The sequence below is a fragment of the Temnothorax americanus genome, unplaced genomic scaffold (genome assembly GCF_048541705.1).
Source record: "Temnothorax americanus isolate GAGA-0224 unplaced genomic scaffold, ASM4854170v1 Scaffold123, whole genome shotgun sequence".
NCBI classification, from domain to species: Eukaryota; Metazoa; Arthropoda; class Insecta; order Hymenoptera; family Formicidae; genus Temnothorax; species Temnothorax americanus.
In genome coordinates, this window is record NW_027509257.1 from 215,006 (window position 1) to 242,994 (window position 27,989).

The window sequence follows — 27,989 nt, forward strand, 5'->3', positions numbered from 1 at the left end:
ACCTCGAGTACCTTCACGCGAGTCGGAGAGACTTTCAAGTATCCGAGATTATCGGATCTTATATAACGGCTGAATCGATCAAGTTCCGAGTAAGCTTAATCGATAGCTTAGATTTAAGTTATACGGCAAAAATGTTTTTATCTTTCTTGTATACGTGCCCTACGAGCGGAGATTGCGACGCAAAGTTCGAATCTGGAAATTTATATTTAAGAAATGTCATCGTCGTCGCCCAGAAAATTTAAAATTCACGCGAATAATACTATTAGGCTACCAAGATCTAATTCTGACCGTAAATGACGTTTTCTCTAAATTTATGTATATTATATCGGTTATCGGTCCTAGCTGTTTCACTTGTTATATTGTGAATTGTACTGAATTTCTCTCCATCGAGTCCCGACAATGACAATGACGTTTACACACAGCAGCTTATAATCCGGTTTAATAACTACCGTATGCTATCAGATCCAAAATTGTTCTTTTTTTATCATAATGATCATTTAGATATGTGAGCCTTTTTTGATACTTAAACTACAACTTTTTTGCTATATGTATAAATATAAAAAATTGATTCAAATGTTATGAATACCAATAAAATAGGTTCTTATTTCAATAATTTTATAATCAAAAGAGGACAAATTTTGGATCAGATAGTATACGCAGTACCGGATTATAAGCAGTGTGTAAACGTAGTCATACCAAAATACTCGTGCGCACATACATACACACAGGCCACAGATTAATCTATGTGGATACGTGGGGGTGCCTGAGGGGGTGAGCGCGCGCGCGGTCTCGGTGGAGGAGGTAACGCCCGCAGCAGCCCGGAGCCCGGCAGATCGCGCGACTTCGCGCGTAAGTATCCCGTGATAAGAGGCGAGAGGGACGAAGGACAGCAAGTATCCAACATCGGCGCGCGTGACCTCGGTCGCGAGCGGTTGCAAGGTCGTGCTAAAGTCGTTTATCGAGGTGTCTCCCTCGCCGCATCGCTTCCGCCGATCCTCCCGTCGAAATTGTCAAGCCGCGAATCGCGCATTTTGCGTTCCTCGCGAATCTCTCGACAATGTAGTCGATCGAGAGATGCGTCGGACACCTCCCCATCCACCCGATCCACCGAGGTTCGCGCTTTTGCGCGGTATTCGGTTCGCGGGTAAGCCCGACCGAGCGCAACATTTCTGATATCGACGTCATCATGCCGGAAAGAACCCCGTTGATACGGAAAGAAACCCCGCGGAGGGCGACAGCCGATTGAACGGCGAAGAGAAGATATAGAGCCTCCAGCCGACTCGCGAAAGGTCGTTCACTTGGAGTTGGAGGTGTCGCAGCAACGTCTCGCTCGAGCCGCGGGCAAGGTGAAAAAGGTGTCGCGCGTTGAGAAGCATGTTTACGCCGACTTATTATCACCTGGGTCATCGCAGCCAATTCGCTATCTCGAGACAGATTGATAACTTATATGATGAATATCTCTCCGATTTTTCTCGAAAGTTTTCTAGACTTTTTAAAAACATTATTATAATAAGTTGCATGATTATACAGGATATTTCTTCTAAGTAAGTATAAAAAATTGAAGGGGATATTCCGTGGCTTATTTTATGGAGAAAAAGTTCTACAAATATATGTGTTCTAAATTGCTTTGTTTTCAAAACATAGGGTGTCTAAGTTGTGAAAAAAATATGAAAATTTCGAAAATCTGGAAAACGTTTATAAAGATATTTTCAAATTTAGTATGCGTACATGTGGTAGTAAGAACCATTTTCCCGTGCCGATAAAACATTTTTAGAACCACCAGGTGCATCTTTAACATCCATGTATTTTGAAAACAAATTAAGCAGTTTAGGGCATACTTATTGTTTATATAGGATCTTTTCTTGCTAATAAGCCACGGAATATTTCCTTCAATTTTTTTGTACTTAGGAAACACCCTGTACATAAATATACAACATAAATATTACAAGATATGAATTTAACAAATATTATATTGCACCAACTATGAAAAAATGAAAGATATATTCGCAGAAAATGAAAAATTCTTTTTTAGAAGCTCCTAAGAATCTATAAGGAAAAAATTAATGTGTGATCTTGTTTGGAATACCTACCTACGAATTAATGTTTATCATTAGGTAATTCTGACATCTCTATGTGTTCACGTTTTTCTCATGTCGTTATTTTCCGATAGGTTCGGCGAAGATGAAGGCGACCGTGTCAGGCGTTTCTCTTCTTCTGGGTCTCCTCTGCGTCAATCTTCCGGGTGTCACCATGGACGCTGACCCGTTCTGTGGTGGTCACTTGGCCGGCTCCAGGGGTGTTATACATACGCCGAATTTCCCCGGACCGTTTCCGATTCCGATCAAGTGCCGCTGGGTGATCGACGTGTCCGACATCCCGTCGACCAACAGCTCCATCGTTGTCTACCTGACGCAGCTCTACGTCTACAAGGGGCTGCGCTTTACCGAGTACGCGTACTACGAGTCCGAGACCATGAACTACGGGGCGGCCCTGGTTAAAGAGGTGACCGAGGGTAACGTCTTCGAGTACCGACGCCTCAGGACGTTCAGGCAGTTCCTGGTGGTCGAGTTCGAGCTCGATCGGCTCGAGGGTAATCACGTCAGGGTGCTGAATGACCTGCTTGACGTGTATGGATTCAACGTGACGTACGAGATGACCGAGGAACACCCGAATCTCGATTCGTGCACTGTACGTGATTGCTCCTTCGCGGGCAACTGCCTCGTCTCTGCGGATTACACGTGAGTTCCCGGATAGCCAAATCTGTCGGGATTTTGAAAGTGTCTGCTGCAAATTTTATCGATAGAATGCCGATAGAAATGTAACGGAATCTGCTGACAATATGTAATATGGCACAATGACTGCAGAAACTGAGCAAAATCTGCCATTTTATAGCTATTTAAATGATATGTTTTATTTAAATATTTATGTAATACGAAATGACAGATTCTGCTCGGTTTCTGCAGATAATTCGCTATCAGATTATGTCGGTAAGTTCTCTTAGCAAAACACGAGTTTAATGTGGATACAGATAACACAGAATCTGTTGCGATATCTCAGCAAATTTGCTACTAATCTATTGTCATATACCGCGGGTCAAATTAAGAAATATACAGTCGAGCCTGATTTGTTTATCACTTAATATATTTATGTATTATTTCATTAGTATACTTTTTACCTTTTACTTGTAAGAATATTTATGTATTTATGTATAGTTTTCGTGGTAATTTGCTTTTGATTATACTTGCGCATTATTATCTCTGTCTTGCTTCTTTATAATTAATTTTCCTTATGCATATCTGAAACCATAATCACTTTTGCAATATTAATAATGCATAAACTTTTGCAATAATGATTAACTTTAACAAGTACAGTCCCAGTAAGTAAGAAACATCAAAAAACATTTTAACTACATTACAGCAACGTTTTAACATTAATGCAATGTAGTTGAAATGTTTCTTGACGTTTCTTGACGAAATATATTCGAAGTTTGAACTTACAAAGCGTTTGCGTTATTGAAGTTGAAGACAAACTTTTCAGACAATGTGCGAAATTACACAGCAGAAGATTAATACAGAAATTTAATTAATAAAGAAAGCTGAAAATAAATTGACCAAAGGATTACATGTGAAATGTTAACTTGTATTGAGAAAATATATAAATTATTATAGTTCTTGCAACTAATATAATCATCTAAAATAATCTTTGCAACAACAGACTGTGAATTGTAAATGTAATACTTTTATTTTAGCTACCTACGTCTTTTAATTATAAAAGGGATATTTTACTAATAATCTAAAAACAATAAAAATCTAAACGGAATATTTTATTTTCCTTCTATATAAGTTGCAACATTTTCATTAACAGAAAGAAAACATTTAGTCTCGTTTAATATAACACAGTTTCGCCAATTTGCTATTAGAAAATCACTCGAAATTCGCATCTTTTAGAAACTTATATCTTCAAAGATAAATACATCGCAAAAAAATAAATGTTTACAAAAAGTAGTTGCTATAGGATTACGAATCTTGCAACTCATGAATCGTTAATGATCTTTCGCGATTTGCCTACTCATCCTGAAAACACAACGTTTCCTTAATTGTTACGGATTTTCTTTCGCAGGTCCTTCTGGTGCGATTGTTTCGATGGTTTTAGCGGAAGGAGCTGCAACGAAGGTCCGTTGTGTTTTAACGACGAACATATTTCAGTTTGCCAAAACGAAGCTAAATGCAGGTAATAAATACATATCTCTATCAGTACAACGATATGTTTGAGAAAGATTATGCAATGAGTTAAAAAATATATACATAAAAACATAATATTAACTTATTTGAAATGAACTTCAGATATCTTTGTGTATAATATAATCAATGTTAAATATTTGCATGAATATTTATTTCATTATAAGTGATAAAATTGACATTATTGCACAGTTGAATAGCCATAAGTTTTTGTGCGACTTTTTTTCTTGTAGAATCGAAAAATTTTCAATTTGTAAAATAATGTAAAAAAAAGTCTTATAAAGAATTATAAAATATATTTAAAAATGAAAGATTTTTATAAAAAATTATATAAATTTTATATATATATATATATATATAATAGATAAATATTATATATATAAAATTTATATATATAAATTTTAAATATATACATTTTATATATTTTTTATATTTTTACGTATAATATTTTATAATAAAAAAAATGTTTTTAAGAGATGAGACGGTTTGCGGAATGAGTAATTAGCTGCATTTATTACAGGCAAATTGGGGCAGAAGCAATGCACTGTGATTGTCCGGATGGTTACGTTGGGCACAATTGCGAAACTCGTCTTTTAGACACCTCAGACACCGGTAATATTTTATATTGATTAAATATGTTTGATCCGTTTTATTTTGGTACACAGATTATTCATACTCATCGTTAACGATAAGGCTGAGTAAAGTCGCGAGTGAAAGTCGCGTGAAAACACGAGAATCTCTGGAATTCGAAAGAACTGATTAGTTATATCTTCACAGAATGCGCATCGGAAAATTGCATACTGCAATGTCCTGTTGACGAGCAGGAGCAGCCGTGCACTTGTAAAGACGGCACAAAGATATACAACAGTGAGTTTTAATCTTTTGCATATCTAATAGTTTATTATTAGACGTTGTTTTTCTTTATGTATTTTGCGAGTCTTTAGCATAGTTTTTTTTTTAGCTTAGACTTTTTGATCAATCTTGATTTTTTTGAAAATGTTATTTAACATTTAAAATTAAATAGCTTTGTGTAATTAAGCTTAAATATAAACTTTATTGGAATGAAACAAAGAATATTATTTTATCTAGTTATATATCTGAAGCTTGATTGATTAAAACATTAGCGTTTTTGCACTTTGGTCAAGCTAAAATATGTATTCGAAATTATTCAAAGAATTCGTAATGTAAAAGAAAATGCGACGAACTTGGAACATCTTATATGACGCATGGACTTTGTATTCGTAGATCGATCGAGGTACGAATGCAGAATCAAGTTGTCGAACGTTACGTCTCTCCGCACGGGTCTGATATCTCAACAGGGAAGTTTGGAATTATTTGTCACCAAGCAGGTGAGTAAAAAGGAGATATATTTGGTTCATTTGACTGTTTTTTATTAAAAAAAAAACATTTATATATTGTTTATATTGTTTAACAACAATCGTTTTCCAAAATGATATAGATTTTGTTTTGATAGTGACGCACTTCGCGAAGTGTTTGCGATAAGAGTATAAAGAATAAAAGAACAACCACGCATACTTTGACGCATGTACATGCGAGTTTATTATGTGAAAACGAGATATGCATAAATGGATTATATAATAAAATTGCATTCTCAGCTTTTAAAATAGCATGCATGGGTGCGCGCGGCGTTTTGAAGACTGTTGGAAATATTACAGAGATTTCCCGATGTAAAACTACATTCCTGCTTTAACGTAAGCACAAGCACATGACGTCGGTCAGCGGTGTATATTGAATCGCAATCGACAATATGGCAATTACATGTGGTAATGATTTTTGTACATTTGCGTCAATTTACGCTGAAGAACGCACATCTGACACGGACACATTGTTACTTACAATCTAATCCGTGTAAGTGAATCCAAGGAGCAATCAATTTATTGCGACTTGAATGTAAGCTATGCTTAGTAACAATACAGAAATATCCGAATATACGTCAGAGTAAAGTATCAGTATGAATTATAGTAATGTATTATCTGAATATTAACAATTATAGCATACATGTATATATCTCTCTGAAATACTTAGTTATTTATGAAAAATTTTTAGATCGCTGTGTCATATCTATTACAAGATTTGAAGGATCGTTTAAAAACTAAGGCAAAAGCATTTAAAAATGAAAACTTTTATGGTGATACATTCTAAATGTATACTAAATATTATTTAATTAAGAGAAATTGAAGTTCAATATTGGAATAACTTTTGGACTTTAGAATGTTCTTTATCCTTTATTTAATTACTAATGTGCGTCAGCCACTCAAGTCTGGTCAAATTCCCACACAGTAGCCACGTCGTAACCGTGATTCTCTTTCCTGATGTTTTCCGGTAAAGAATATCGTCGTAGCAATCTCAATCGCTTTCTGAGATCTTCGCTCAATCCGTGCCTTCCTGGATCTCCTAGATAAATTCGCGCACCTCGTTCATATGCGTCTTCCAACCAGGTCATTAAGGTGTTCGCTATTTCCTCGTCGTACAATAAATCACCCACAAAGATCATGTCGTATAGACCTTCTAATGGTTTTTCTAACAAGTTTTCCCACAACACCTCAATGTCTACGTTGTTTAATATCGCATTCATCGCAATAGCTACGCAAGCGACTGAAATCAAAGAAACATATGTCTATTTTGTTAGTTGTCAACATAATAAGCTGTTTTTTACATTTTATCGTTAGTATATTTCAATATGATGATAATTTAATTTTAATGGTTTTGATACTTTACGAGAAATATTTAATGCAATATTGCATAATTTAATTTAAAATTATATTCAATAGCAAATATTGTGCATACGTCCATACGTTTCACTCATTCTTAATATTCTGACTATATTTTTTAAATGTTACATTTTCTATATTTTAATAGAGGATGTAACATTAAAAAATTTTTTCTTAATTATTTCTTTTTTCTCTTAATTATTGGAATTACTAATAATTCAAAATATACTAATATCACTAATAATTAAATTTGCGAGTAATCAAAAGACATTCTTTCATTCAAGTAACTGACCGTATCGCGCACGCAATTATCACTATCCTACAACTCTGAGTCATACATTCTATTAATAGATTTACTCATGAATGTTGCTCACGTTTTTACATCTATTATAGATGTTTACTTCATTATTTAGTTTTAATTACAGTCTTCAGAAATGCGAACTTTTTGGAAATTATTGACTAATGGTTGTTATGTAAAAATTATTAATAGATATATATCTGAATAGATATATCTTTTGTTAACGAAAAATGTGTTTTGATTTGTTCCTAGGATGTGTTTCTATTACTTTATTTGATATTTTTAAATTTTGTAGAAATTACTTGAAAAATTACGAATTCGACGTTCTGTAATTTATTTTTTAATTTTGTTACTATTTTTTGTTTTGTTGATAAGAAATCTTACACACTCATTTAGGAGATAACTAATAATACAAATAGAATACGCATCTATTATCCATTCTATAATATTATCTAATAATTTGTTCGATAATCGATATGTGCAAAGATCAAATCGTCGAATAATCTTCATCTTTGCGGTTGAATGCCACCACGAACAGAGATATAATCAGGAAAAAGTGAAATTCTCGAACGCTGATAGTATCCATCATATTATGTCATTGAGTTTTTGTCGCTTATGGCGATTGATTTGCTCGTGGACATTGGAACGGAGACCGCACGCGTCTTTGTGCCGTGTACACAACGTCCTTGACTTATATCGATTCGAACTAAAAGTACGCCAGATTAATATGAAACGCTATGCCAGCAACGAAATAATCACATTCCACGAATTTTAAAGTTCACGAGAAGCAAACGATGTCGGAAAGCCTATTTGTATACATTGGATTTCACTAGAAGCATTATTTTTTCCAAATGTGCAAAGAAAAATCTAGCAGAAAATGTTATTAGCGCAACTCGTTTATATTTTCCTTTTTTCAGACTAGATTCCAGGATACGTATTCACGATGTTAAAATTTGATTAATATGGTTTATAATGCCGATTATTTATTTTCAATCTCGGCATAGCGCGTCCTTATTAATTGTATCGAGAATTTGTTTCTATAGATTTTAGAGCGAATCCTACGAGCCAATAATATTCAATTTTTCCTTCGTCTGTTAGAAAGTACGATTCATCGTTTGGCATGCTACACAGATGCAGTACCAGGAATCGACAGCCTTTCTCTGACGCACGAGGCAATTCCTTCCTCTTTGTGTCTGCGTAAAATCCTGGGGAAACCCGTTCTGTGTCCCACCTTCTTCTACCTTTCTTCACCTGCTTAATTTTCAAGACGTGAGTTTTTCATTCGAAGCATCAATATTGATCATGTAATTTTTTTCAAGTAATTACTCAATTAAAAATTTTAATCCTGAATTCTCTGCGAAGAATATAATAAGGGGGAATAATGCCATTGATGAATAGTAATAGGAAATTACCAGACTTGCAAGTATTATGCGAGTTATTCTATTTGTTCTAACGCGCAATAGTTGCGGCGTTACATCAAGAATTCACGACGTGTCAACGACTTTCATGATAACCGATGGGAGCTCAATCAGCGAAGAAACACGCAGAATCACGTCAGAAGGAAGGATCTCTGGCGCGAGCCAGTCATTGATAGAAACGCTCTCGAGGGCATTAATTCTACGTACTGTGCGCAGTACGAAACGCGACAGTTACTATCAGCCACTTATCAGCACTGTTTTGGTCGCTCCGTGCAACACGATCGTGCAAAGGCATGGCAGGCACGCGAACGACGAAACGGGCGGATACGTTCGGATGCATTTTTTTTTTTTTTTTTTTTTTTTGTCTTGCCCATGGAATCCGGTCTTATCTGTGTATCGTACTAATTATCGGTGTCACTGTGTACGCACATCAATTTATCGACAGATAAACCCATACAGAGATACGAGTGACGTCAAAGGGAATCTTTCGAGTATTCCCTTTGAATTCTCAGTCGCTTGTTTTTCTTTTAGCTACTAACATTCTTCAGATCAATGGTGTAACGTGTAACTTATGAAATCCGAAGGCAATTGGATATCCCCGTCGCGAGGGAATTCTCGTCAGAGACTTCTTAGGAAAGAGAAAAATTTCACAGAAACTTTATGGGTACTGAACTTACTATAGGTATTTTACTCTAGATACTGAAAGGAATTTAATTAACATGGACATACATGAGATGCAAATTTGGCATTCCACTTCTTCACTTTGTTTTCTTCTCGTTTTTCATAATTTCCTCTTCTTTAACGAGAAGCGCTTTAACGAGAAGCGCTTTGTTTAAAGCCTATTAGTTAAACTGTTAAACCATCAGGATCTGTGTAAAGTGATCCACTTAACATTACGCCATTGGCACGTTTTTTTACACTCTCGATCTTGGCGCGAGTCGCAATCGAGACAGGCCATTCCATGAACAACTCGGATCTTCTTTCTCCCCTACTTCCTTCACATTCGTAGAACTTCACATGAGGTGAAAGTTCTCTTTTCGACGTTTTTTATTATTTCGAGGAAACTGCGAGCAAACGCAATACGCGTGCATATACTGTTATATTATGAGCAACATTGATACGCATATTTATCTTGGAAAATTTATGAATTGTCGCAATCGTGTTTTGGTGCAGTTTTTGTACGATTGTTAATGAATCAAACGTCTATTTATCATGTAATATTTCCTGATAATGAAACCAGTTTTTCTTTTCATTACTTGTTACATTATTGTAAAATATTATGGTGTCATATTTGCCGTAATGTCAATAATAATTGCGACATCGATGACTCTTAGATTCCTGCACGATCATTCTACTTTTTTCAGATTAATGGGTTTATCTTATTAGAACTCTCTCAACACACATATGGCGTGTATCTAGCTGATTATGTTATCAGTTACGTTATCAGTCAAGGGTATTGCAATTACGGCGTGTCGAGTAGAGAAATCGAGTCGGGACTCAAATTCGCGGTTTTATTTTATTCTTATATGTCCTTTGAATAACGTGAATTTACATTTCTTTAATAAATGTAAATTCACGAGACGACAATTATTTTTGAAGTATAACTGATGAGAAACCCAGAAACTCATGATCTGAAGATAAAATTTTATTCTATACTAGCTGGTTACCCGGGCTTCGCCCGGGAGTCGTTCAGTCGTTTTTCTTAAAGAAGTTCCATAAGGAGTCGGGTTGATTTAAAGGCGGTAGTTTAACTTTTACACATGAATAACAAGTTTTACACTATTGAGTCATTTCCACTTCTCCGATATTTCACTTACCGATTAGCGACATCATTCTTTGGTTTACTTTTATTCTTTCTTCTGCAGTAAATTTTATACATTCTTATCTTTTTCCTCAACTTTTTCGTTACACTTTCGCTTCCTATACAAAGAATAATTTGTTTTCTTTCATTCCTTCATTCCTTCATTCCTTCATTCCTTCATCCCTATTCCTTTATTCCTTTATTCTTTTATTTATTTCTTTATTCATTCCTTTATTTATTCCTTTATTTATTCCTTCATTCCTTTATTCTTTTATTTATTTATTTATTTATTTAATAACTCCCCCCTCCGGGAAAGACGTAGTTCCACGTCAAAACTACACACTCTATAGCACTCTCCGGAAAATTCTACCCCTATTTCATATACTTGTGGCAAAAATTCGGTTCAATAGTTTTTAAGTTAAAAACGTTCAAATATACATTTCGGGTGATATATGTTTGAACGTTTTTAACTTAAAAACTATTGGACCGAATTTGTATTAAAACTATATAAAATAGGGATAGAATTTTCCGGGGAGTGCTATAGGGTGTATAGTTTTTCGTTATCTATTTTCTGGAAACCGATTTCTTTAATTTTTTTAATATTTAAAAAATAAAGAATTAAAAAAATCGGTTTCCAGAAAATCGGTAACAAAAAACTACACACCGTATAGCACTTCCCGGAAAATTCTACCCCTATTTCATATACTTGTGGTAAAAATTCGGTCCAATAGTTTTTAAGTTATTAACGTTCAAACATACACCACCCGTAAGGATTTTATATATTAGTATAGATTAGTATAGATTTAAGGAAAGATTTTACATATTTAATTCCGAAGTTATTTATAATATATGTATATTTGCATATATATTAATAATTAATTAATGTGTTTTTAATGTCAACTCGCTTCAAGTTTTTTCAAGAATAGAATTATTATCACCATATACCTTTATATTTAAATTAATAATAATAAATTAATAATTAACTGTTGTATATACCAACCTTTGCTGATGTCATTTGCAACAATCTTACACGTTTCATTCATTAATTTTGCAGCTATCGCCGTAGCGCCGCATCCCGCACCCAAATCCAGTATCCTTATTCCATCTTTTCTCGCATTTTGTGCCATGCGCCCTAAAATTCTTTCCTTTTCGTCCAGAATGAATCTCGTAAGTACTTGGCCTCCAGGCCAGTATATAGACCAAAATGGATCTTGAAATACGTTTCTGGTCAAGAAATCGAATCTTCCATCTGTACATTTATCAATGAATGGCTCGTGATATAAGGGACAGTTCTCTGTTAGCAGGAATAACTTCAGTTCCGGAGTCAAATGATCGCGAGTCATTTCCGTGTTTTTCAAGATCGTAATTTCTACGTCGTGATGATTCTGAATAAATCTTTTAAGCGATGTTCTGTGGTTATTACGTAGAAAATTATTCCACGCCTCCTTTGTGCTTCTTGAAAATTTTCGTGCGAAAAGTAGTTTCTTTAAACATATGTTTCTCCTGATAATCATCGCTATCTTCGAAACCTAGAAAGAATGGCTAATTATAGACTGTTTGTTACGTGTGGCTTTCAGAAAAGTCTAAAAATATATTCTACATCTGAGAATCAAATCATTTTTACAAAATGACAAAGAGGGAGAGACATGATCATTGATAACTATTGATTTTCAATAAAGACGCCGATAAGTGATTATCTTTCAAGAAATATATCACAGCAATGATGATTTTGTTTTATTTTATGCTCGCGATAAGATTATCGATTATTTAAAAGTTGCGTTTAACTTGAGAATCTTAAATACAGAAAATATTTTGTTCGTTATTTATTTCAAAAAAATTTATTTCTGCGTCTTAATTTCTGGAAATTTTATAATAAAGCGCATTGAAAGCATTTTGAGAAATAAAATAGTAAAAACACTTTTAAAATATTTTACGTTAAATACGAAAATTTCCTCATTATACTCCAATAAGTATGTCAGTTTTGTCAACGTTGCAGTTATTCCCCAGAGAAATTTGCATTTACGCAAACGGCATTCGTAACACACGAGAGTAATAAGGAAAAACGGCTGCGGACGACAGCAGAATTGTGCTAATTATTAAAATGTTTCCAGTTATATGTCTCGTTTTAAAGTGGATATCTACCAAAGACGATAATCTATGTCCAAGATATTTGGGATTTCCCCTCGATCCTTCAGTTATAAAATGTTTTATCAGATCAGTTAGAGATACGAAAAAAAAAACACTTGTTGCTTCTTTGAATGACAAAAATTTTGTTTCCGAGTAAGAAACAGGTGAAAACTTTTAGAAATCCATCTGATTTTTGTAACTTTTGAGAATTATTTTTCTCTATAACTATTATAATGCTTTTAATTGGCAAATGTCTTTAGAATCCTTCAATATATATTGTTCTATTTTAAAGTATCTTTTTACGAAGAATAGTCTTCCTTCCAGAATGAGAATTTAAAAAACTAGTTAAAACTAGTTAAACAATTATATATTTATAATTCAGAAATATACGTCCCAAAATTACACAATACATCCGTACAATATAGCATAATTTATTAACTTTTTTAAGGATAATTCCCTTCGATGTAATCTCGTTATATCATCGAAATAAGCGCAGTTTATTCCGCAATACGCATTATGCATTCTCTCTCTATTTGTCATGAGTAGTAATATTAGCAGATCCAATTATATTCGTTAATTAACACAAAGAGGATGACCGATGCAATGAAATGGTTACGAAAGCAAACCTTCGGTCTCTGCGATTTTTATACGATCAAAAGAGGCGGTATACGCGGAATTCACATAATCATCTCTCCATATTGCTATATATGCGACTATATTTAGTGTTTGGTTACTCTCCGACGCTTTTAACGTATATCAACGTCTCGTTGTAATATTATTTCTTAAATTTCTTTTTTTAAATGCTTGATAATGTATCTACGTTTTTATTATTATTTTAGTAATATGTTCTTTCTGCAGGAAATAAATCTTAACAAATTATTTTGTTGCGTTTAGAAAATATTGATTTACTGAAAATATTGATTTTATTTTATTCTAAATTATGTATAATTTTTTTTAGGCGACAAAATCGGATTGTGCGGAAAATTAATAATGCCGTGTAGCACATTCATCATAAAGTTCCCCGCTCGATGTGTATTTTTCCAGGTGGATTTAATCCTTCGTTTCCATTATCGCGGAAATTAAACGGCTGATGAAATATACACATCGATGGAACAAAGCATCCGTGACTTGCATCATCTTCGCAAAGCGTATATATACGTACCTACCATTAATATAACGCGACGTACGTATAATCGATTCGAAGATGATACGCATAGTCGTCGCGGATCGTCTATCAAAATGAAGTTTATTGACCGATATAGTCGCGCGCAACGGTCGATGAACGTGGCTGTTCCTGGTCAGGTGTTTGCGGATGATGAAACGAGATATTGATATTGGGTGCCTGTATGATGCAAAAGACAAGAGTTTTCGCGGCCTCGCTTATAACTCTTTTCAAATGCACTCACGAAGTCATTCGGAGTTACTTTAACGAGCAATTAAATTACGAAAGTGTATTAAAATGCTCTGGACCTATTTTCAGACTTGGGTTTTTTCTTGCGATGAATTTTCCATTTCTCGATGAACTTCGCTAGAAGGCAATGTCATCATGACGATTTACATACAAATAACGCACGTGTCGTGAATCGAAGAAGTTGGACGTAACGATGAGATCGCTAGATAATCCGTATAAATTGATACGTGAAGCGTCACCCTTGACCTGAACGCTGTCTCTCGCCGTCGGCGTCGGTGAAAATTGTTTGCGCTGCTACTAAGTAATTATGTTTTCTAACACGGCTGGTTCTCGGTAGATTCCGGTGGAATTTTTATTCCGCTGAAAGTTTAACGCGTATAATTAATTGCGTCATTTAAATCTGTTTGGACGTAATTTTTTTATTGATATATGGAGCGATATTCCCGTCAATATTAATAAATATTTATTATTCGTTAAACCATCGGGATTAACACTGCGTGACTTTTCCACTACAAATATTTATAGTTAAAACTGTGAGGCAAAAAGCGACATTCATATTCATATAATGTTTTTATGCAATTCTCTGTGAGAGAAACATAATGAGACATCAATAATACGGTCAACGGGCAGGCTCGTTCTGTTTTGTTTGATAACTTTTTGATTAATGTTGCAAATTTCGCGAACTCCGAGTCGCAATGAATATGGAATAATAACGGGAAATTTAGATTCAACTGTAAAGATATCTTTTTATTTATTGAAGCTCTACCATATCTTATATATATATATATATATATATATAATCGGAGAATAATTAGTTATACAAGGAACATATACAAAAACAAGGAAGTTTATTTTTCTCACAAACTTACCTTGAACTTATATGTTCAACCGATGTTTCAGCGAATCACTTAAAAGCTACACACGCAAACATGCGCAAAAATCTAAGCTGAATCATACATACGAGACTCTATATATGAATCAGTTTATTTCCATATTGGCGCTCTGGTATTTGCCATTGGGTGCGTTCAGCCGATACTCCGCTAGCTTAGCAATCGTGAGCAGTCGCTCGTTTTCGCTCGTTTCCTCTCCTTTGACCCAATGGATTAAAAGGAGAGGAAACGAGCGAAAACGAGCGACTGCTCACGATTGCTAGGCGGAGTATCGGCTGAACGCACCCATTGTTAATTATCTTGGGATTCATCGGCAGATAAAATTATTCCTTCTTTATTGCTCACAATTTTAATTTTCGTGGCATATTTATACAGGGTGTTCCAAATCAGTCATTAAAATTTCAGGATTTTATAGGAAATTGAATTTCGAATAAAAAAGTTCCTATAGGTATAGGTCCGCATAGGAAACGCTTCATTAAAAAGTTATAGCTAATACAAATTTTAAAAATCACGGTTTTTTATTAAAAAAAAAAAAAATAACTCGCTACGAATGTAGTATTTATACAAAGATCATCAAAAGGTTTTTTTAAGTTTCTGCTTTTTTCGTTGTTTTGAGCTTATTTTCTTTTGAACGCCTTATCAGAATTAAATGAAATTGGTGTAATTTAGTTTATTTATTATTTAATTGTCACCAGATTTATTTCATTACTTTTTTCAAATAAATGAAAGGTTTTTTGAAAGGTTATTTCATCATCAATAAAATTAAAAATCATCAATAAAATGTGATTTTTTGAAGTTTATTAGCTATTATATAAATTTTCAACAAAGCGTTTCCGGACCTGTTTTTGGAACTTTTTTGTTCCAAATTTAATTTCTTATAAGACCTTGAAGTTTTCTTGACCTGACCTGGAACACCCTGTACATGTGTTTCTTTCTACAATTTCCATATAAATTTCACAACTTATTGTTCAATTCTAATCTCATATGAATGTTGATCGTTGCCTTTTAACTGGAATTGTTTACCTAATTCTGTTTTTGTTACTTTGAGATAAGATCCTGACTTCGCACGTGTTTGCATGAAATTGTTCTTATTACGAAATGCAATTTTGTTATTCTTCGGTTTTGAAAAAAATTCTTCATATAAAAATATGTAAATATATTTACATATATTATTTACATATATTATTTACATATATTATTTTATATATTTACATATATTTATATATATATAAATATATGTAAATATATAAAATTTTTTATATAAAAACATGCAAATATGTTTTTATATATACATATAAAAAGCAGAATTATGTATATAAAATATGTTCATACATATGTGCTTTCTTTTTCTTGTATAATTTTGGTTCTTATATACAGAAAAAAATAATAAGAAGAAAAATAAAAAACAATTGAGAGAATAATTTTATATTTATTTTTTAAATAAAAAATGAAGTTTGAGAAAATTAAGAAAAATTGCCCACACACATGGTGATATATGTATAAATGTAATAATTGTATATATATACATATAAAATTATTATATATAAAGATATTATATAATCTAATCGTAATTTTACTTTTTGTTAAAAAAAATAATGCAAAAACATTCTCTTAATTGTTTTTTAATTCTTATTACTTTTTTCTGTACATAAGAACAGAGATTATACAAGAGAGAAATAAAACATATAAGTACTCTTATGTACATTTTATATATTTTTTTATATGAAAAATATTTTATTGTTTTAATTATTTTTTTTTTTTTTTCGTGAATTCCTTTTTTCTGTCTTGTATTCTCAGAGAACTTGCGTTCTAGGATACGAAAGTGATTGCTATTCTACTCTCTCCGGGAAATACTCCCCAGAATCTAACTCGGTTAGAGCGAGTCTCTCTCTCTCTCTCTCTCTCTCTCTCTCTCTCTCTCTCTCTCTCTCTCTCTCTCTCTCTCTCTCTCTCTCTCCCTCTCTCTCTCTCTATCTATCTATCTATCTATCTATCTCTCTCTATCCGCGCGACCTTTTTCCTTGGGTCTCGGGTTTCCCGGTAAAGTTCGCCGCGCCGCGCCGGGTGCCGGGTGTGCGTATCGATAAAAAGCTCCGTTATGTATACATACCCAAGCGATGGAATACAGGAATACCCGTGAAACCGTGGAGGGGACGGCGGTGACGAGTTAGCGCAGCGCCGGTAGTGGGAGAGCGATCTCTATAAAAGCTGCCTGCACCACGCTTGCGAGGTCATACTATATGTTCTGTTCTGTGGGCCATACCGTCTTGGTGAGAAAACCTCATGAGCAGAGCCGCTCATGAGCAGAACGTTACGCGAGTGTTGCGCGAGTTTGCGTCAGAGCGAAGTTGAGTGAAAGCGGAGAAAAGAAAAACACCGCGGGCAACTAAGAAGTGATTCGGTAGCCGGCTCCCCAGCTCCAGCTTGCCAAAGTCAGTCGACGACAGCGCCGAAAATTCGTCCCACGGACCTTTCCGAGCCCACGAGAATTCCCACTCCCACGTTCAGTGAAGTGTGCAAGCGAGGCGCATTGAGGATCGAACCGACAGACGAGGATATACCCACAGATATGACTCGCTGCCAGCCGCAATCCTACCACGCGCAGACCACGATGACCGACAGGTAGCTATCGCGCGCGCAAAAAAAAGAAAGAAAATACAAATATTCTCGGTGCACGGGATTTCCACGTGGCTCGCACGCAACACTCGAAGGAGTAGCATGACTTGGCCGTGGTTCTCTCAGCGGTGATAAAGAAATGCTTGGTCACGACGAGGTAACGTCGATCTATCTCCGATCTCTCTTCTTTCGTTTCTTCTGATGTGAAAAATTGTAGTTTCACGTTGTGCAATAATAAATCTTATCTTGCATATTTCCGTATCTTTGACATTGCAGAAATTATTTATTTTATCGGAGATAATAAATTCTTGAGAGAAATACCAATATCTCGCTCCTTATCTTTTGACTCCACAGAAATTACTATCCGTTATCTGAACCTTGCAGAAGAATATTTCGAAACTCTTTAACATCTTTGATGGTCTAAAAATTGTCCTCGCCAATTGCCGGAACGATTCGAAAGTTACGAGCGTCTCGAAACGCTCCGCGTCTTCCGCGTATAAGCGTATAAATTGTCGCGTCTCATAGCGATTCCTTGGAACTCGTTGTGGCAATTCCAAGTATTTGCTTTATACTGTCGCGCGCCGGCTTACGTAACGGACCGATGCGCAAATGATTGATCGAGAATGACTTACAGCGGGAAATTGTCGTGGTGCGAGGAGTCGCGCTGCTACGGGAGCACCGTCACCTGCGGCATGCTGCCGACCCTTCGAAAGCTGGCTTCCAGAGGGTGCAACAGCCGGGGCAGCGTCTGCCTGGTGCCCTACGACGTCGAGATGGACGCGGCCAGCCACCTTCAGATGACCCTGCTCGAGGCTTATTGCCGGGAGATCGGGATCCAGGTGCTGAGCGTGTCCAAGGAGACGATACAGCTCCACTTGTGCCCGGGAGGCACGGACCTGTCGTGCGTCCTGATAAGCAACGACGATTCATACTTTCCTAAGCTGCCTAAGTTGCCGAAGTGACACTCAAAGACTGGTCCTTGAGAGCTGAAACTAAAGGACCGGATTACGCGCGGTCTTACAAAAGCCGAAGCCATTCGCTGAGGTCCCTGCGGCGGAGAGATTCTCCACGCGAAGGATCAGAGGGAGTTTCGACTCGGCAAGCAACGTGTCCTGTGTGCCTCGCTAACGAGGCTGCTAATAATGGACAGTTTATATTGAAATGTAAATATATGTAAGCGAGATTTATTCTATCCATCTCGCCAAGTCCGTGAGTTTTTAGCTGCTGCTTGAAAACACTTTCCGTACTCTCCTTCAATTCTCCTCTTTCTTTCCTTTCCACCGACACACGAGTACTTACTTATTTCTACTCGAATGCAGAAAGTGTGAAGCGAAGCAGCTGATCAAGAGGGCAGATCTGTTAATTGTTAGAACAAAGAACAACGATTGCGATCAGACGAGTGGTGCAATGTTTCTTTCGGAATCACTCGCTCGGTGGTCGTAGGATATGAAATATTGATTAGCGTATGCGACGTATATATCTATCAATTGTATACACGTTTGTCACAAGACAAACTGATCTTTGTTATGTATGCTTTATAAACATCGACAGCTGATGTCGAAAAACAATGTAAATGTATAACATCGTCATTGATAATATTATATGATATATAAGAAGAACACAAAAGGCTTTTTTATTTCCCATACATATCTTTTACATCTTATTATATCTCTATCTATACGAAATCGTATAATTCGTGCTCGCTTAATTCATAAAAATTTTTCCCGTAGCTTGCAAGATACTTAAAGAACTCCAATATCACTTCCATGGAGGAATTAAAAATCCTGAACGTGACGTGAGTAGAGGTACTTACACATTCGAGGATAAAACGTAACAGTTATATGCAAAATATCAAAACGGATCGCGTCTAAAATTATTTTTGTATAAAGTACTTTAGATCAGTTATTCCTTTCCCTTTTCTTATTAATACATTAGAATACACTTTGTTTCGAAGTAACGTACTGAAGAAATAAATATACTTTTTTTGCGAGAAATATCCTTTATGCTCAGTCGTTGTTTTACTGTATGCTGTTTCCTTCAACAGACCAACGGCCGAAGTTACTTTTCATTTTTTCGGGCATTCCGACGACGGTGATAAAATTCGCGAATCCCTCAATCGACTCGTGCAGCGTCGACGTCTCAGTGAAATTGCGTTGGAGTCCACGCACTTCACCTTCCAACAAAAGCCCGCGCTTAAGTTACAGGTAATTCATATAAGTATATAGGTAACATTATACAATAATAGTTTTTTAATTCAACCACACACACACACACACACAAACTGGCTATCTTTATTTAATATAATTTTCACGACGCGTGACAAGTTAAGATCTTTTGGTCTAACCAACTTAAATTCAGTTTTTCATGACTTAGTTAGATAGATTCAGAATTGAAAAGGACTAAAATCAATCGAAACGTCGCGACGTCGTGACAATTATATTAAATAAAGATAGCCAGTTTGGTCAAATTAAAAAGTCATTGTTAGTTATTTACTTACTTGTTTGATTTTAGTAACATATGTACATTTGAACATCAACGCGTTAAAGCAGAACAGAATCATATACATTATTATATTAGAGTTATTCGAGATTTGAATGATATTGAAGATCATTTTCCGCCTTCTCTCTAATTCCTCTAAAGAAGTCGAAGATTAAGTTGGAATTAAAAATCTCAGTTAACAAAAACAAAAATAACGTTTTTGAAAGTGTGATTAATTGCGGTATAACTGAAAAACGCTAAGAAACATCGCGTTTCAGAGTCTCCGTATTAATCAAGTAAACGATTACGAGGTTCACTTGGGAGAGCAAATCGTTTTGTCGTGCGTTGCTCAAGGAAGTTACAGCATAGATTTCATCTGGTACAAAGATAGCATGTTGGTGAATACGAGTAAAGCTGTCAGGTAATCGAACTATCGGCAGTTCAGGAGTTTACATTACAATATCGTAAAGCAACAGTTAAAGTAACAATATTAAGATATATATAATTTTTATATACTTTTCATTCTTCGTGAGGGGGTATGATTTTCTCGGTTTGTGCATCTCGATCATTTTGCCATTTTAGAGAAATTCGAATTAATCGTATGCCAAATGATGGATCGGATGTATACACGTCGGTGCTGACGATCGACAAGGCGACTCTGCTCGACGCCGGTCAATATACGTGTCAGGTAGTTGACTGGGGTGTGCAGCAATGCAAAGGTATCTACGTCGAGGTCAGGGATGAGCCGGACGTGAAGGTGGTGCCGATGAGCGCCACTATAGAGAAAGTAAGTTGCAAATAGATTCGTTCGAGGCGCGAATCTTCAAATTTGTTAAAAAAAAAGACATCATATATTATTATATATGATGTCTATATTAATTACATATCACATATATTTATTCTCAGACGATTATTCGCAGGGCAATGACATACAGCTGACCTGCATGACTCCCAACATGCGTAACATCGGGATCGGATTCGGTTGGACGAAGAATCGCGCCTTGCTCAAACTGGAGCCTGGTCGAGCGGTTTGGGAGGATCTGTATCCAGCGGGTAGCATTCTAAAGATCACTAACACTCAGGTAGCCGTCCACGTTGATTTCTTTATTCGATTAACTATGAGGAGTTCAATTCGAAATAACGCATAATCTTTCCTCTTTCTATTAAAGTTAACTTGCTCCTAGAATTAAGAAATATTAAGAAGAATTAATGGGTAAGCTCGATACAAAGCGGCTTGTTTGGCATTTTAGAAATCGGCAATTTACACCTGCAACGTAGCGCACAAGTCCATGTCTGTGCGAGTCGAAGTCATGAATCGTACATTGATACCGATATGCTTTAAAGCGAAGTCCTGGGGTTTGCAATGGCCGGACACTGCACCTGGATCAGAGGCGTTGCTAGAGTGTCCTAGGTATTTCGTAGGCCGACGAGTGTCCAGGCTTTGCTCGATGAAAGATGCTACCACACCCGAATGGCAAAAACCTGATTTTTCGTTCTGCTTATACGAACCGTTGATTTTACCGTATAATAATGTGAGTATTTTGTTCTCTTTAATACTTTGTAATCGATTTGATTCGCAAGGAGCTGCGATGACTCATTTAGAATCCATTAAAATGATTTTCTTTAATATGATATATGGAACATCTTTGCATAGATACAAATTGTGATAGAACAAACTAACGCGTGTAATGGTTAAAAAGCGTAGCAGTATTTTTTACTATTTAGTCACTAATTAGGTTTTAATATTTATTATTGAATATATATAGGAATTTAAAAATATTTGATATAAAATAAAACGGAAAACTTTAGTGAAAATGTTAGCTTTTTAACGAACAGTGAGTTTGATTTATCACAATTGATTAAAAATGTTTCGAATTTATTATCAAGGCATGTCCAATGTTGTGAAATTGATTTAATCTGTGCAGTTTCGAAGCCTGACTTTGGGTTACCAGAAAACCACGAGTTCGGACACGATCCTCGCCTTTAGGGAGATCTTGCGCAAACGTACACTGCCGCTCTATCCTGGCGAAGGCGATCGTATAATGAGCATGTTGGCAGAAATCGAACGATATCAGCACAGTATTGATCCACAAGATGCATACACGTCCGCGGAGGCTTTGACTCACATAATAAATCGCATACTGGACGATGAATATTCAATCTTGAGTCAAGAGGTAAATATCTAGGCACAATGTAGAAATGAGGGCTAGTTTTGAACAAGAAGCAAATTCAAATAACAGCGTTTTTGGCTCAATTTCAAACATTTCGCAAACAAAAGTTGCACTAACTACGGAGTACCTATACGTTGTTTACATAACATTGTTTACAGTCTTGTTGAAAAAAATAACAATTGTTTATTCAAAAAACCTATGAAAGATATTGTTATATAAAACTGTTTCATGTATCCAAAACTATACTCTCTTCTTCTTTACATATCGCTGAGCTAAATTATAATTTCTAAATCATCTATTTTTAGAAACTATCGATGTTGCTTCAGCTTACGCAACGCAATTTAATCCACTGGTCCAAACAGCTGAAAGATGTATATAAACATCTGTCTCTATCGTCCATGGTTGTAGATATTCAGCAACTGCAATCTCAAAGTGGAGATAGTATAACGCATTCCCTTCAAATACCTTCGTCCGATTATGTGTAATTACTTTTAATTTATTGTGTAATTGATTTTCTTTTTTTACTGAAATCTTTTAAAATAATATATTCTTCTACAGGATGCTGAAAAAGTATGTAGATAAACTCGATGGGGAGGGGGGGGGAGTTCTAGATGACCAACTTTTTCCCAGGAAAAAATGGTCAGAAAACTTTCTTCAAATTCTAAGGGATGGTGAAGAATGTGGAATGCTGAGTTTGTGTAAAAATGAAGAGACATGTAATCTACAAAACATATTTTATTGGTGATTGCAGTATAATAGCGCATTTGATAAGTTATAAGAAATGCCATTGTCAATATGCGACACACTAGACGTGTATGTACGAGTTTTTATGCAGAAACGCTGTGAACTGTGTCTACTGTGAGGTCGGCGGTCGAAACTTCGAACAATTGTTGTGAGTTGCCACAATGGCACTCCTTATCATACGCATTATCATGCTGCAATCACCAATAAAATATGTTTTGTGGATTACATGCTTCTTCATTTTTGCACAAATTCACTTTTCCACATTCTTCATTATTCCTTAGAATCTAAAAGAGGTATTTCTGACTTCTCTACTAGGAAAAAGTTGTTCATCTTGTTCTCCTGGACTCCCCTACCAAATTTGTCTACATAATTTTTTAGCACTTTGTATACTTATATGCGTTTGAAATTATGTCCAAATCAGTTTTCACGTTTTTATATAAATGATTACTTATTTATGACAGATATCCTGATTGGTACGAAGAAAAAGTAGCTATACGATTATGGAAGAAGAAGCAGCGCAATGTAAAATCTAATAACACATTTACCGGAATCGTTATCGTGTACAAAAACATGTCGCGATTTATACCAACAGCATACGTTAAGGAACTTGAGTAAGTTTTAATTTATTTAAGAAGAGATCGAAAAGACTTTATTGAAAAGACAGCAAAGCTAAAACAAATAATTTAAAAAAATATGTAAAAGAAAAAATTTCCATAATTATATAAAATTTATTCTCTCTCAGCTTGTTAAAATATATAAATTAAAATTTTATCTTTGTAGTGACGGTACCGACTTAGAATTTCGCATCAATTCTCGAGTGATTGCTATCGCGGTGCCCTCCTTTGGCACTGATAAATATAATAAGATATGGGTTGATCTGCAAATACAGCATTTACAAAATCAGACGAGCTCCTGGAACACGTCTTGCGGCCTGATAGATAACACTGGATCGTGGGATCTCAATACTTGCATAGCAAATACGGTGTCCGGCGATGTGATGACGCATTGTTTGTGCCCTACTACGGGGACAATAGCTGTTTTCTTGACGACTCGCGCAGTAAAAGTACATATTCTTCAATTAAATTTTTTTACGTTATTTTATCACTTCTGAAATGCATATTCCAGAATTTTTACGGTGGAAGATTTTATTTACACAAATTTTTCTATAATGAGCGAAGAGTCACGTCGTTTATTAGTTTTTCGAATGTTGTAGGTAGTGCTGGCGAAAACAGAGCAGACCACGTTTATCATAATATTCGGATGCAGTAGTTGCCTCATTCAGTGCTTGCTGTCTGCTTTGATACTAGGCGCTTTTTGGTGGACGCACAAAAGCTGGCTGAATTTTCTAAAACTCCAGTGCTGCGGTGCATTGATAGGCGCGATGGCCATCTTTATTTACGCCGTCCACACTAATCTTCCGGAAGTAATTATATATAGTCTTTGTTTAAATACTTAGAACATTAACTCTCATAATTTAAAATTATTTTGGCTCTGATATTTTATTATGAAGTAAATCCTACGATCGATCCAACTGGCCAAATTTATTGATAAATATTACGACGTTTCGACCATGGATTTTGGTCTTCATCAAGCATTTAATAATAACTCACAAAAATCTTAATTAGCATGACATTGTGCCCAAATTACGCCAGTTTAAAAGATAATTTGTGTGTCATCAAAGTAAAATTAAACTTGTATATTGACATAATTAGATGATTTAAAGTTGGAAATAATATTAATAAGCATGTCAGAACAATGTGATGGTAAAAGTTGGACTTTTATCATCATACTGACGTACTTATTAATATTATTTCCAACTTTAAATTATCTAATTATGTTAACATACAAGTTTAATTTTACTTCAATGACGTACAAATTATCTTTTAGACTGGCGCAATTTGAACATAATTTCGTGCTAATTAAAATTTTTGTGAGTTATTATTAAATGCTTGATAAGCACCAAATTCATGCTTGGCCAGTTGGATCAATTAGAAGCTACCTACGTTAATTATTCAATTTCCTGCTAGCGAAGAAAAGTCATTGTTTGTTTAAATTTTAAATCTTACGAATTGTGTACAATTGTCATCTTGTTATGGACTTAACATAGACTGTTTTGGATGTAATATTGTATATTTGAGGGCTTTATGAATTATAAATTTGATCCAGGTAATTTTTGAACATTCTTTTGTTAATTCCTCACTATTTCAGTCATCTTACTCGCTCGTGGCAATAGGATTAGAGGCATTCCTCCTCGTGGGCATGTCCGCGCCTATTTCCGAGGCTCTAATAGTATATGCCGAGCTCACACAAATTCGACCGAGCCAACATCTTCAGCCGACGGTGATCGCCGTGATAACTGGTACGCTTTCGATCTAAATGACCTTGCAGATAGCGTAGAGTGTGAAGTGTCATCTTGTAATCGCATGTTTCTCAGGGGTCCCGATCTTGGCTGTATTTGCAACCGAATTAACGCATAAGAGTACCGGATTGCGGCACGAATCCTGGTGGCTCATATATGGCAGCGGCGTTTACAACATATTTGTCAGCTGCGCTACAATGATGTTTTTAGTATTCATGCTGCTGTACATGGGGGTGCTCCACAAGGTCCACACATTAGTGGAAGAGAACGTGATGAAGAAAGAAGCTATAGAAGCGAGGTAGGTGCGGATTCGCTCCGTAAGATTTGTGGCCCTTTTACGAACCGTCCGATTGTCTTTTTGCTACAGAATACGAATACTGCACCGTGCGGCTATCGTCATATGCGGCATTGTCGCCATGGAGGCATCCTCTATTTTCTATATAAATTCATCATCCGTTATTTTCCACTACGTATTTGCGTCCTTATCTTTCGCCTTGGTGAGTTTCCTCGCAAACAACAGCTGCCCCAGTAAGCAAAATGATAGCAGTCTGTCGGCAGATTGGTAACAGATTTAATTAGGTGTGTCAGCAGACTGACATCAACTGCGTCCGCATTCAGCTTATATTTTACTAGCAGAGTCTGTTAACATAATCAGACAGCAGATTAGCGGCAGAAACCGCGCAGAACATGGACGGTTCCTGCAGAGTTTCTTCGATTTCTGCCGCCAATCTGCTGTCTGATTATATTAGCAGCGCTCTCTGTTATACTTCTGTTTGCGTTCTGCCGACATCATATCAGAATCGGCATCAAATCTAGTCTTTCTGCCGACAAACTTTTTAGCAGATACTTTGTAAGATCTGCTTTTTCGATAGATTGACTGGGGTATTGACAAACAGTAGATAATAAATATATTAAAATTATTCGCTAATTATCGATGCGCGCAGGGCTTCAGTATAATAATCGTATACATCGTTAACGGCGAGAGTGCGATTATTGGGCCAATGCTGCGGTCGCTGCGGAGAATCAAGTGGAAACGCAACGTAGACGAAGAACACACGTCGGAACCCATCAAAGGTATCGTAAACTTAATCTGCTTAAGGCGGTATGTCACTCATTTTAGTTAGTGCATTATGATGTCAAAAATAAGGACATTTTTTTTTAATGATTATGAAAGTGCCAGACTACTGGCACGACGAAAATGCTAACATTCGTACTACGTTCGTTAGTGTGCTCGAAAGCTGACGCTGAAGTGGAGAACGACTCGGCGACTCCCCCGGCGTCGTCCTCGATCGTCGGCGAGCCATTTCGGGAGGTGCGAGGTGTCGCCGCGGGTAGCATAGACATGCGTGACTTCGTGTCCGAGTCCTCGTCCGCCTACGCCAAGTCCTCCGTCCCCACGGTCAGCAGATTCTTGCCAGAGATCCGGATAGATCATTCGGACAACATCGACCTCGAGAACTACAGCACGAGCCCGCGCAAGTATCAGGAACCCCCGGTGTTTGTCGACCCGGCGTTCCCGGCGCGCGGCACCCGCGTCAACGAGGCGGTGGTGGCCTATGGCGTGAACGAGCGCGGCGGCTTCCGCGGCGACGTGTCGGGCAAGTATCGCGGGGATGGCAAGATCTTCCTGCCGGCGACCAGCGTGTCCCTGGAAACTTCGGCCAAGGTCCTCTGCAGCGCCGACGTGGAGTCGCGATTGGGCGCGATGCCGGACGTCACGCTGGCCGTGAAGAGCGACGTCGAGCTATCGTCGCGATCGAGCGCGGAGCTGAAGAGCCGGGAGCACGTGGTGAGCGCTATGCCGGACATCGCCAACACGAGCGAGCGCAAGCAGCCCGACGGCGAGGAGAAAACGCCGGAGATCGTGGTGACGGCGGGCGGCTGCGACAGCGCGACCAACGGCATGTTGGACCGTATCTCTCACGACCTCGATTATCTGCTTAATCGCACGCACGCCAACGAGGGAGCTTTAAATCTGCCCAGATCGCGAGAAAGTATATTTGCGACAGACGCGTCAACAGGCGTAGGTTGTTAAATTTGTACAAAACGGAGATCGCAGATCATTTCGTATCGTACTCGTATCGTAGTTTATCTAGGATAATGCTCGTCGATATTGCGTTTTTCGCTATGTAACGGAGACTATATGATAACGCGATGTTGCTCATTTGCTACAACATAACTCAAAAAGTTACTTGCCAATGATGAGAATTTGAAAATATATAGTCAGATATTTTTATTCTTTTACAATTAGTTATTACACTAAAATCCCATTTTAAAATAATATTACAAAATTTTTACGATTTAAATTTAAAACCATCTCATCTTCTAGGAAACTTTGTTTTTTGAGTTACGTCATTATTGCAGCAAATAAGCGATACAGTCGTATTAGGAGCTGCAAACCAAAATCTCTAAAGTACATATATATAATCCTTTCTTATTTCTTATACTCTGGCATGTATTCGAGACCGGAGCGCCAGACCAATTGTAATCTGACCGCTGATTATTGAATCGGCAATAATCGTAAAAGTCGGTGTGACAAGCGATCATCATCGCACTCCATCCACATCAGAAAATTTACCTTAAATCTCGAAATTTTCACGCTTTATTATAGACACTTGTATTTACGTCCATTGTATATCGTGAGGAGACCTACTGTACGAATAAATGAATAGAACGCTGAGAAATCAACTGCGTGAGAATTTGATT

The 27,989-nt window shown here is 36.4% G+C and overlaps 3 protein-coding genes and 2 long non-coding RNA genes across 7 annotated transcripts; 3 read left to right on the forward strand and 2 right to left on the reverse strand.

The window, feature by feature from the left end:
- The first annotated feature begins 903 nt into the window (after nucleotides 1-903).
- Nucleotides 904-27,971, forward strand: LOC143893609 (uncharacterized). The gene is made up of 22 exons (XM_077399158.1): nucleotides 904-1,346; nucleotides 2,171-2,738; nucleotides 4,120-4,230; nucleotides 4,759-4,850; nucleotides 5,016-5,105; nucleotides 5,484-5,587; nucleotides 19,262-19,326; nucleotides 19,576-19,735; nucleotides 20,288-20,430; nucleotides 20,592-20,796; nucleotides 20,930-21,091; nucleotides 21,260-21,541; nucleotides 21,935-22,183; nucleotides 22,486-22,661; nucleotides 23,386-23,535; nucleotides 23,705-23,987; nucleotides 24,138-24,347; nucleotides 25,133-25,283; nucleotides 25,359-25,581; nucleotides 25,651-25,780; nucleotides 26,228-26,357; nucleotides 26,510-27,971. Exons 2-22 carry the CDS (start codon nucleotides 2,182-2,184, stop codon nucleotides 27,316-27,318), a joined length of 4,482 nt encoding a protein of 1,493 aa, XP_077255284.1. The 5' UTR covers nucleotides 904-1,346; nucleotides 2,171-2,181; the 3' UTR covers nucleotides 27,319-27,971.
- Nucleotides 5,636-17,166, reverse strand: LOC143893613 (electron transfer flavoprotein beta subunit lysine methyltransferase-like). Of its 3 annotated transcripts, none has more exons than XM_077399169.1 (4): nucleotides 17,026-17,166; nucleotides 14,188-14,385; nucleotides 11,488-12,016; nucleotides 5,636-6,854 (listed from the first exon to the last, which is right to left on the reverse strand). In XM_077399169.1, exons 3-4 carry the CDS (start codon nucleotides 11,999-12,001, stop codon nucleotides 6,514-6,516), a joined length of 855 nt encoding a protein of 284 aa, XP_077255295.1. In that variant the 5' UTR covers nucleotides 12,002-12,016; nucleotides 14,188-14,385; nucleotides 17,026-17,166; the 3' UTR covers nucleotides 5,636-6,513. The 3 variants fall into 3 exon arrangements, with proteins under 3 accessions (XP_077255295.1, XP_077255293.1, XP_077255294.1); XM_077399167.1 differs by having other exon boundaries at nucleotides 13,781-14,385; XM_077399168.1 differs by lacking the exon at nucleotides 17,026-17,166 and adding an exon at nucleotides 14,895-16,034 and having other exon boundaries at nucleotides 13,781-14,385.
- LOC143893620 (uncharacterized) lies at nucleotides 6,850-9,140 on the forward strand. The gene is made up of 2 exons (XR_013255873.1): nucleotides 6,850-8,537; nucleotides 8,732-9,140. It is a non-coding gene; the product is annotated as an uncharacterized LOC143893620 (long non-coding RNA).
- Nucleotides 17,158-19,082, forward strand: LOC143893615 (uncharacterized). The gene is made up of 2 exons (XM_077399174.1): nucleotides 17,158-17,537; nucleotides 18,166-19,082. The coding sequence occupies exons 1-2, from the start codon at nucleotides 17,485-17,487 to the stop codon at nucleotides 18,491-18,493; spliced, it is 381 nt and encodes a 126-aa protein (XP_077255300.1). The 5' UTR covers nucleotides 17,158-17,484; the 3' UTR covers nucleotides 18,494-19,082.
- On the reverse strand, nucleotides 19,219-21,973 carry LOC143893618 (uncharacterized). Its single transcript, XR_013255871.1, has 5 exons — nucleotides 21,959-21,973; nucleotides 20,950-21,593; nucleotides 20,526-20,785; nucleotides 19,494-19,704; nucleotides 19,219-19,398 (listed from the first exon to the last, which is right to left on the reverse strand). It is a non-coding gene; the product is annotated as an uncharacterized LOC143893618 (long non-coding RNA).
- Nucleotides 27,972-27,989: the final 18 nt, after the last annotated feature.

What these genes read in the sequence shown, in the direction of transcription:
- LOC143893609 (XM_077399158.1), top strand. Translation starts at nt 2,182, where the DNA reads ATGAAGGCGACCGTGTCAGGCGTTTCTCTTCTTCTGGGTCTCCTCTGC. An exon ending in TTTAGACACCTCAGACACCG is followed by an intron (nt 4,851 to 5,015) that starts GTAATATTTTAT and finishes ATATCTTCACAG; the next exon opens with AATGCGCATCGGAAAATTGC. An exon ending in TGAGCGCCACTATAGAGAAA is followed by an intron (nt 20,797 to 20,929) that starts GTAAGTTGCAAA and finishes GATTATTCGCAG; the next exon opens with GGCAATGACATACAGCTGAC.
- LOC143893615 (XM_077399174.1), top strand. Translation starts at nt 17,485, where the DNA reads ATGACTCGCTGCCAGCCGCAATCCTACCACGCGCAGACCACGATGACC. An exon ending in CAGACCACGATGACCGACAG is followed by an intron (nt 17,538 to 18,165) that starts GTAGCTATCGCG and finishes AATGACTTACAG; the next exon opens with CGGGAAATTGTCGTGGTGCG.
- LOC143893613 (XM_077399167.1), bottom strand. An exon ending in TGCAAATGACATCAGCAAAG is followed by an intron (nt 6,855 to 11,487) that starts GTTGGTATATAC and finishes CTTTGATTTCAG; the next exon opens with TCGCTTGCGTAGCTATTGCG.